Here is a 10,715-nt window from a genome sequence, read left to right on the forward strand (position 1 = left end):
CTCTCCAGGAGTTTAACTTCAACCAGAAACAGTTGCTACACAGTTGTTAGCATGCTCAAATATTAGCCTGCAGCTGATGTGTTATCATTAAGTACAGTATCACCAGCTATAGTTAGTCACTTCCCCATGAGTGACAACTGAAACCAAACTGCGATGCTGCAGTAAATTTCAGAGTGCTTTTTCTTTTCTTTTGTTGGATTTTTCATGGGAGTCTGCTGCTATCACTCAGCTCTGCAGAGGCCATGAGCACCAGTTTGTGATATTGTGAAGCCTGAAACTGTTTTCTGAGATAAATCCAAAACAGCAACTGGTATAATGTAATAGAGAAGTGAAAGGTCAAGAAGTTCTTGTCCAGGAACAGCCAAAGGTGCAAGTAGGGAACAAAAACCTGCAACCAAGCCACTGAACATAAATCTGCATTGCTCTGTGGAACTGATTGAACCTGATGAATGTAATTCAGTTTTTAGAAGGAATCAATCCTAAGCATTCAATCACTGAGCCTTAGGCCCTCAGGTTGCAGTGTTTGCAATAAATGCTGAGTACGTAGGAATAGTTAAAAAAACAACAACATATTTTGTTAATGGGTGAATACAGTCGATTGTTGCTTCTATAAATACATGAAGCATTCAAGGTTTACATACCATACTGAAAATGACATGAAATCCCCCTTATATACTGAAGGCAGTAGGTAATGGCTGATTTATACATCAACATAAACTATATTTAACATTGACTTATTTGCTGCTGCCACTAATAATAATGAAAATGTTATATTTTATTATCATTTAAAAAAAAAATTCAATTCTTTTCGTTCATTGTCTGTGCACAATGTTGGCACAGTACAGCAACTATGTAAGGTATGAAGGTCCCACTGCAGCAGAGTCCTTGTGAGAAGCATGCGTGCATATGAAATTCACACTGAACTTGTCACCAGGATGTGTTTCTTTGAGATCTTTTCTCTCTAGTTGAGTTCTCTCGTTTCTTTCCTTCCTGTTCTCTTTCCATTTCCTCTGACCTTTTCCTGTGCAGCCACGATTTTAACTTCCTCTCCGTGTGTGCTTGCGTGTTTCTGTGTGTGTGTGTGTGTGTGTGTGTCCAGCTGAGTGTGAGCATAAGATCCACAGCCCCAGTGGGACCCTGAGCAGCCCTAACTGGCCAGACAAGTATCCCAGCCGTAAGGAGTGCACCTGGGACATCACAGCCACACCGGGGCACCGAGTCAAGATTGTAAGTGTGCATCAAGTGAAGCAGCAAACAGATGATTCTGGGCTTGTCTCTCTCACTCTGTATAGACCATTTTCTTGAGCAATGCTAGCATGCCTCCTTCCCTCATAACAATGCATTATTCTGTCTGTGGGGTCATATTGTATGTAAAAGCCTCAGGCTGCCCCCGCCTCCTTCTTCCACGATGATCTCTCTTTCCCATGTTCCACATATGAAACCCAAATGTGATCAGAGAAAGCACATGTTTGTATATTCGGGCTAACTGCAAGCGTGTGCTCATGCGTTAGAAAGAGGCCTTGGGCAGTGGCCATCTGTGTCTTTGTGTCTTTCTCTGTGTGTGTGTGTGCTGCATGCGTGCACACATGCATATGTTTGAGTGTGTAAGCATTTTTGTGTCGACACAGATAGTCTTCACATTTTCTGAGTTACTGAAGTTGTGCTTATATATTAATAAACTGAATCAGAAACAGTTATAATTTAGGTCCTACAGCATTTTTTGACGAAGAGTTTTGTTTCAGTGTCGTTATGGATAATTGAGGTTGAAAAGTTCCAACTCAGATTTGCTTGGTTATTTGTCAGAAGAAGGGAGAGAGATAATCTGAACTTCTGTGACAGCACGTCAGCTCAGACAGATGGTGTTTGACGAACAGTGTTAGCGGGATGTGAAGGGAGAATCTCCTGTCTCAGGTACAATCACAGAAGATGCTCAGTGCTGTTTATATATACACACACACACGTATGTACTTCTGTACTTGTGAGGACTCTCATTGCCATAATGCATTCCTTATGCCTAACCTGGACCACTGCAACCACATTTAACCTTTTTTTATGCAGGGTATGTACGTAGACTGAGCATAAATGCTCTCGTATGGCAACACACTGTTAACAGCTCAGTAGAACAGGAACAACAAAAGAACAGAGTCCGATAGTAAAACAGAAAACTGGCAAGAAAATACAAGCTCTGTAAAAAAATCACAGGCAGGCAGAGAGTGATTATGTGAGATGTAAAAGTGCCCAAAACCACAACCCTTACACTTACTTTAATCTGAACCGTATTGTAAATATAAACCCAAAACCCTCACAGCCCGTTGAAGTAGTGAGTACCAGACAAACTGACCTCATTGTTAAGATCTGAGACTTGTTATGTACTTTCTTTGTATCAGTGCATACACACAGACAATCGGCTGAGATGTGAGCCACATTATTCCCATACTTGCCTGCACACTTTGTGTGCTTTGGGAGAATTAAAAAGCATATCCACTGCAGATCAGTGCGGAACCATCTTTAGTTAACTTTAAATTTCTCCCATGATTCATATGCTTAATTGCATTAATGAAGGCATGTAACATTAATTCTTGAGGCTGCATGCAAGCAACACTCCAGGAACGCAGAGTATGTTTAGTTAAATGCACTTCAGCTACAACTAAATGACTATTTTCAACAGTGATTAGTCTGGTGATCATTTTCACAACAATTCAATTCATCATTTGGTCTACAGAACATCAGAAAATTGAGAAAAATACCCCTCACAATTTCCTGAGGCTGAAAGTGACCTCCTCAAATTGCTTGTTTGGTCTGACAAACAGTCTAAAACCTAAAGACTCTCAGTTTAATGTGGCTTAAGACATGGAAAAGCAGCTAAACTTTGGTCGTTAAGGTTGAGAAATGACCTAAATGATTTATTGGTTGTCAAAATCCTGTAGCTGCTGTATAACTCAAATTGGTTGTTGGGCCTCAGTCCATTCGAGATGGTCCTCACAAAGACCCAAATGCAGGAGGAGCCAGTCACACACATGCTCACATTCACAAAGCGTGCTTCAGATAATCCTCCTAAAATCTACTCATGTTCCCGAGTGCAACCAGTGTCACACACAAACACAGTGCAATCTTTATTAAATGTACACACATTCCTGGTCTAGACACACACGCACAGTCTGCAGTCTGTAGTCCTGCAGAATATTAGGATTTGGCTCCTCACTTGCTGTGTGTTATCAAAATTGTCATCAGCTGTCATTTAGTTTTGATAATCTCTTATCACAGCTTATGCAACCAAAAGCACATTACATCATCAGCTACAATCACACATTTACAGTTTTTTGCACTGTGTCACACCTCATCACACCTTTTGAATGTGTGACTACATGTGATTTACCGTCAGATTTGGGAAATGAGTACTTTGAGTGTTGCTTTCTGTTATCCACACATAGAATTGCATGTGTGTATTTTATGTGTGTGTGTTGAGATTAGCAGGGGTGCTCTCTATATCCACAGTAATGACATCACAGCGGGATAAATTTAATACCAGAAATCTGCACATAGCCATGAAGGTCATTCTGTTATTGCTTCTTCTCTCTCTCTCTCTCTCTCTCTCACACGCACACACACACATACATAATTCACTTGGGAACAGTAAACAGATCCACAAACCAGTGTCTCACCCAAGCTACAGTTAGAAACATCTGGAAGCCATCGCCATCCCCGCAATCAAACACTTGCCCTCTCAGTAACGACATCCTCACATCGGCCCACCTTCGCTCTCCTTTCTGCTTGGTTTGTAAAAATCAGTGCAGTGTAGTGGTTTGTGGTGGCGTGATGGAGCACGGCTCAGGAGACAATCAGAGGGGTGTGTGACTGTGCGTGGGAGAGAGGCCTGCAAGGTGTTATGAGTCAGCTCACGGTGACTTGATTAGATTATGAATCGTGACTCTGTGTACATGCATGTCAGCGTGTAAGCAATGTGTAGGCAAAGACAGAGGGAGGCAGGGGGTTTCTTCTCTGATGTATTAAAAATGCAAACATGTTTCTTTTTTAAAGCATCTTTTAACTGTGTCTAACACTGAGAGAAAAGCTTGAATTCTGAATTTCATTATTTTCACAAATCACAATCCAACTAATTAGGTTAAAAAAAATAACAATGATATACTGTAAATTACAGACAAAAAATATCCACACTGTGAAGAAATATATAGTGTGTGTATTTGTGACATTTGTTATAATTCTATAAACAGTTGAAACATTACTGAGAAGACTGTACAGGCTTCTGAACGCTAATGATTAGTATTTTCTTGATTAGTATCTCTCTGTTATTACTTAATGTGCAAATTCAGTCTGCTTGAAACAGGAAGTGCAGGTAAAGCTAACTTTTCCTTCAGTAGCCTTTGACTTGTCTAACTGATGACATTTAGAGAGACCCAGAGTTCTACACTGTTCCCAGTTCTACTTTTGTAACATAGAAAGTTTAATATTTTATGGTTCCTTATCAGGTACAAATTTGTAATGACATTTAAATGCTACACGTGTCTACTCTTGTGACGATGGTTAATAGTGAGGTTTCAACATGCATTCATACCTCACTCGTTCATCTCTCTCTCTCAATCTCTCTGCCCCCACCTCTCCAGACTTTCAATGAGTTTGAGATTGAGCAGCATCAGGAGTGTGCATATGACCACCTGGAGGCCTTCGACGGGGACAGTGACACGGCAGCCATCTTGGGTCGACTGTGTGGCAGTAAAATCCCGGAGCCTCTGGTCTCCACTGGAAACAAGATGTACCTCCGCTTCATCTCTGATGCTTCAGTGCAAAGGAAGGGCTTCCAAGCCACACACTCCACAGGTGTGTGTCTGTGCGGAAGTGTGTTTGAGTTTATGTATATTATTGATGTGTTTTTGAGTTTGCAAAAGGAGCATAACTCACAGTCACCAGCTTGAATTTCTCAAGTTTGACTAAATTTTTAAGAGCAATATCTCCCTCTAGTGGTTCCTAACACCACATACGTGTTGGAAATCATTCATGAAACCCTGAGTTGAGTTTTATTACTGTCTGGATCAACACAAAATCAAACAAACATGAACATAGGTCAAAATTTTGTATGACAATACTTTTTCCTCCATCTGTCTCTCCTCAGAGTGCGGAGGTCGTCTTAAAGCAGAAGCTCGTCAGAAGAACCTCTACTCTCACTCCCAGTTTGGGGACAACAATTACCCAGGTCACACTGACTGTGAGTGGCTGCTGACAGCTGAACAGGGTTACGGCATCGAGCTGAGCTTCATCACATTTGAGGTAGAGGAGGAAGCTGATTGTGGTTATGACTACATCGAGCTGTACAATGGGTACGACGCTAACTCACATCGACTCGGCCGCTTCTGTGGTTCAGGGGTAAGGCTTCATGATTTCATAAAGAACTGAATCTTTAGCATGAACTTATGTGTACCTTACATTTTTAACAACCATTGTCCAATGTATGCCAAAGGTTTAGTTTTAGCTTTGTGGATGTATTTCTTCTGCTTTTTTCCATTCATTCCCATTTTATCCCCAAAATGTGTTTGCAGACTTCTACATGCATTAGGCTAGTATTATTCAATATTTTTCGTATTAACAATACTTTTCCTGAAGAGACCAAAACCAGCAATTAACTGATCCAACTAACAAGCCTGATAGATCTTATTTCTCTGTGTGATAAAGCTCCTTTGTTAAAAACACTGTTGCACTGGTTCATATGTTCCTTCATTACCATGAGCATGGCAACTGCAGCTCATTTTGAGTCAATCCCACATACCCTGTCCTGCAAATATTTATTAATTTATGGCAAAAATGGTCCCCAACAAATGCACTATTTATTCCTCTTTGAATAACAGTGTCCAGCTGTTTTAGAAAGTTACATTTTTTTGAACGATACAATCTGTTTGTGACCTGCTCTAAAAGATTTTTGTCTTCAATGGCTCCATTGCTGAATGCCACAGACTGGATGGGGAAGTTGGGAAAGTATTGAGAGATGGAGCAATGTATTGTTGATTTTGGTGTTTTCATGAGATTTGTTCACTATAAGGAAACTGGTGAATTATGCCTGCTGTATCCTTCAACAAAAAATCATGTATATTTTTCATTTTTGCTAAGCATTTTTGAATGTATGGTGTATAGTTTTAGATTTTGTATTCTCCCACCAATCCAGGAAGCTGTTAGTTTCCATTGTTTGTAATTACTGCCCCCTGTAGATATGTAGTGAAATATTGTGAAACTATTGGCAAGAAAGTGTGATGCAGGTGTCTGGAAGGAGAGAAAAATATATTAAAAAATCGAAAACAAGCGTGGCTACCTGCTACTGTTTAATATGTAGAAAATGTTCTAAAACATGCTAAATCTCTGATACGAGCCTTTAAATGTCTGAGAAGCTGCTTCATATGTCTCTCTGTCTTCCCTTCCTCAGCCCAGGGAGGGGATTTACTCACCCGGAGACGCCATGCTGATCCGATTCCATAGCGATGACACAATCAGCAAGAAGGGCTTCCACATCCGCTACACGAGCACCAAGTTCCAGGAGAGCCTTCACACCAGGAAATGACCTCACATGTAGCCCTTGACCTCTGACCTCTGCGCATCCCCGCCACTGTTACCCTGACCTTCGCCATGGCAACAAGAAAAGTACAGCCTGTCCCCTCTTCACGGACAGATGTGGACGTTTGTGGACATTCGCCAGCCATGGGAGGAAGAAAATACTTTGGTGAACATTCATCTCCCTAAGTGGCTCCACACAGGTCATCGCACGCTGAGATGAGACAGGAAAAACAATGAGATATCAATATGAGTTTCAATAAACGTGGGGAAATGTGCTGACGACTGAGTGAGCCGTTTTCATGGAGGACATGGTTTTCATTACTGCACATCAAGCTACCCTTGTTCAGTGTGGACCGAGGGTCGCAGAAGATCCAAATCAGTTTACCGAGATACTAAAAGTTGCACAAGTGCAAACAAAAGACTATAAACACACACACACACACACCCACACACACCCACTAGATTCATATTCAGAATTATAAACTATGGATGCTAAAGGAACAAAAGAGCTCCGTAATCCTTGAACTGGGCGACTTACTGTGATCAGATGGCTGCTTATCACCCATAGTAACTGAAAGGAAACACTAAACAGACATTTCTATTGCCTTTGATGCCTGGGAACTGGTCTCTTCAACCCAGCTCAGAACGGCTGCAGATGAGTTTATTTCATGTCTTATTGTAAAACCCATTGTGTTTACTGTATGTGTGTGTATGTGCGTGTGTGTGCGTGTGTGTACAGTGAAAAAAAACAAAAGGCTAAAGTCCGTCCTTTGCCCTTTTTGCTTAAAGCTTTTGCAAACGGCCATTGTGGAAGGGAAAGAAAGAAAGAAAGAAAGAAAGAAAGAAAGAAAGAAAGAAAGAAAAAAAATGCAATTGTAGGATTTCCAAATGGTCTGTGACGTTCATGTTAAGCCTTGCATTATGTTGTATGTCTCCATGCTGTTTTTGATTTCCACCATCTTGTAACAAACCGAGCAACTTTCATGGATGTTTCCAGTTTCCCCTTCAACCACAATAATCATGTTTTTTTTTGGTTTTTTTTTGTGGATATCAGAAGGGAATATTTTTTACAGCTGTCTCTCGGAGTGACATGATCCTGATTGAAGGAGAGATTCCCATGGTGCTAAAATAAAAATACACTGAATGACTGAGTGAAGGTTTTCAAATGGAGACACAGTCAGCGTGCAAACAGCACACTGCATCAACAGCACTAGTCCTGTGGAACTACAATTTTGCCTTAGAACCAAATGTATGCTATTGGAGGTCGCTCCTATGCTCTTGCACAGGTGTCTTGTGTCAGCGGAGTGTCTTCAAGGTTTTTTGGCAGCGTATTTCATTTGTTTGAAGATCTTGAATGGTTTTATTGTGAAAAAAAACATGGGAAATGTAGTCTGTGTGTGAGATAGTGTCTATGGTGCATGTGTGTTTGTGTCATTTTTGTAGCTGCTCTCAGAGATACATACACACATGCTTACACATCCTCAAATAAACAAAAAAAACCCACACCTCATTTTTGTGCATTTTCCCAACACACACACACCTTCCCTCTGTAAATTTGGAGAGTGGAGAGCAAAGTGTTGTATCAGGTGCATACAGGTTTCTGTGTTAAATGCATTATGTGTAAGTGTGTGTTATAGGAAATTATAGAGAAATAATGTGTGTGTGTCTGTAAGCTGCATGTTTTTAAGTTGAATCATTCACTGCTGTACGTGCCAAGCTCTAGGTGACCCTGATCCACTGTAGTTTTTATTTCATCCTTCCACCTTTTGTTTCATCATTGTGTCTGCAGTTCAGAGACACTGACAGGACGTCCTCTGCATCAAGCATTAAAATACACACAGGTAAAAACTACAAACGTGTTTCATATATTATTGTTATATTTTGTGCTGTGTATGGGTTCCGCTTTTTCAGCCTGTTTAGATGAGACAACAAGTACTACAAGTGCCAACTATTGATCCATAAATCAAATCCTGGCATTTCCTTTTGTGATATTTATCATGTGAAAGCACATTGTTGTCTACCTGATGATGAAGTCTGGACATTGATGGCTCAGACTAAATGAAAGTCACACAGTTTCCCAGTTGTTTAGCAAAGTAAAAGAAGCTACTCTAAAAAAGTGTAAAGCTCGTCTGAGTGTTTTGTTAGACTTTTATTTTCCTGTTTGCAGTTGTTTCTCTGACTTGATTACTTTATTTCTACAGTTATTGTGTGTTCTTCTTTGAAACTATGGAGTCTTGAGAGTGCCATCTGAATAATTATTGGCATTGTTAAATTATAATTAATATAATAAACTAATAGCTGTTATAAATTTAACATTTAAATGATGCATTAAAAAGTCACAAAGAAATAATAAAAAGATTAATTGTTCCAAATGAGAATTCTGTTTTCATAGTTCATGTTTAAATTATGAATTCATAAAATACTCTGCTATGATAAATATTTTGTTGAACATGGTTTTCTGACAAAAAAACTGAAAAAAAGAAGAAAAAAAAATCACAAACTGGGGCTGTAAGCACATCTGTACTTACTTCCTCATTAAAAATTCTGGATCAGGCCTTGTGCCCCGGCCCACCACTCCTGCTCACGCTAGGTTGAAGGGTGAGCCAGCAGTGTGTATCAATATGATAAGCAGAGGAAACATCGGAGAAACTCAGCCACATGTTTGAGTCTCAGTCAGACCCAGACTCAGTGCACCAAAACGACTGGACGACGTATCAGACCAGTAAGCGTAGTTAATTGGTTATATTGTTTGTTAGCTTGTAAAGTAGTGGCTGTGCTAATGCAAACTGTTGGTCTCTGTACTGACAAGGTTTTGGTGACTGCTAAAGGAGCACTGGTATAAAATGGTTAGTGTTAGAGGAAACATTGGAGAGACTCAGCTACATGATTGAGCCTCAGTCAGACCCAGGCTCAGATCTTGGGCATCAAAATAGGTGACGAACAGACATATCAGAACTCTTATATTTGTTTATGCTGTTTGCAAATAGTTCCAGTTGTAACCTAATTAGCTTGCAACTGGCAGTGGCTGACACAGTGTTAGTTGGTTGTGCTAATGCAAACTGTAGCTTACTGTACTGACAAGGTGTCAGGTCTATTTTGCCCTCCCCTTATCCCCGAAAGCAGGATTGGTTACTTAGTTATGTTATGTATGAAACCCTGGCTGACTGAATCCCTTTTTATGAGACTGTCGTTGGTTTACACACACACACACACAACATACATACATAAACATCATATGGACAACATGGTCTCCAAACATAATGCTTCAACTTGAAGTTAATGTAATGAGTTTGTCATTTAAGGATGTCCAGTGTGCCACTAAGGTATAACCAACCCACAGGGGAGCAACAAGAGCTGTGACTGATCAGCTGTGACCCCACTCGTGACTCCTGTCAACATCACAGGTCTGACCACCATGCGAACGCTGTCCAATCAAATCTCCTGTTGCTGCCAGGTCAGCATTGGAAATGCAAATTTAATTTATTAACAGTATCATTTTTAAGTATGATGTTTTAGGTTCATTACAATTAAACACAGAAAAAGTCTATCATCAAACTCCATATCAAACCCCATGGACCAGACACTTCTGTCCTAATGTGGGTATTGACAGTTTCTTATGATAAATTCTGTGAGATTGTCAAGATTTATAGTGTTTCAATTGAGGTGGAATAATCTTAATTAAAAAATACTGAAAAGGCTTTAATCATTACTTTTATCGGTAAGTAACAATAATAACGCTGCTTTAAAAAAAAAAAAAAAATCTTATTCTTAGAATTTAAATTCTAATTTCTTATGTTGTTGGCCTTCATTCCTTCTGTGAACACATTTTGACCTATTTAAACAGCACAGCTTATTAGCACATGAGGACAAGCCACTTACCTTTATAGGATCAGTTTGATGAGCGTCAGATGTCACACATTTGGTGCAGCACACACACACCCAGCTGTCAAAAGCTACACTCATACCACCAGTTGCCCAGCAGAGGGTACCAAGTCTGATCTTTTCTAAGGTCAGTGATCTAAAATGGAACAATTTCCCCCAAAAGTAAAGTATTTGTGGTGTTTTTACTTAAAATTAACGGTTGTAGATTTTTTATGAGAGAATGAACTTTACTGATGAATACACAACACTGACTGAAGATGTGTAACTTGTGAAAGTTT

General features: G+C 39.9%; 1 protein-coding gene across 1 annotated transcript in view; it reads left to right on the top strand.

Moving 5' to 3' along the window:
* tll1 (tolloid-like 1) overlaps window positions 1-8,933 on the top strand; it is a 63,044-nt gene extending 54,111 nt beyond the window's left edge. The window contains exons 21-24 of the mRNA XM_071505610.1: window positions 1,100-1,227; window positions 4,623-4,836; window positions 5,129-5,379; window positions 6,428-8,933. Of these exons, the coding sequence (XP_071361711.1) occupies window positions 1,100-1,227; window positions 4,623-4,836; window positions 5,129-5,379; window positions 6,428-6,562 (728 nt within the window). The 3' untranslated portion in view covers window positions 6,563-8,933. The remainder of the gene's footprint in view (window positions 1-1,099; window positions 1,228-4,622; window positions 4,837-5,128; window positions 5,380-6,427) is intronic.
* Window positions 8,934-10,715: the final 1,782 nt, after the last annotated feature.

The sequence above is a fragment of the Trachinotus anak genome, unplaced genomic scaffold, assembly GCF_046630095.1.
Source record: "Trachinotus anak isolate AG129_WGS33_773 ecotype Australia unplaced genomic scaffold, CSIRO_AGI_Tana_v1 ptg000019l, whole genome shotgun sequence".
NCBI classification, from domain to species: domain Eukaryota; kingdom Metazoa; phylum Chordata; class Actinopteri; order Carangiformes; family Carangidae; genus Trachinotus; species Trachinotus anak.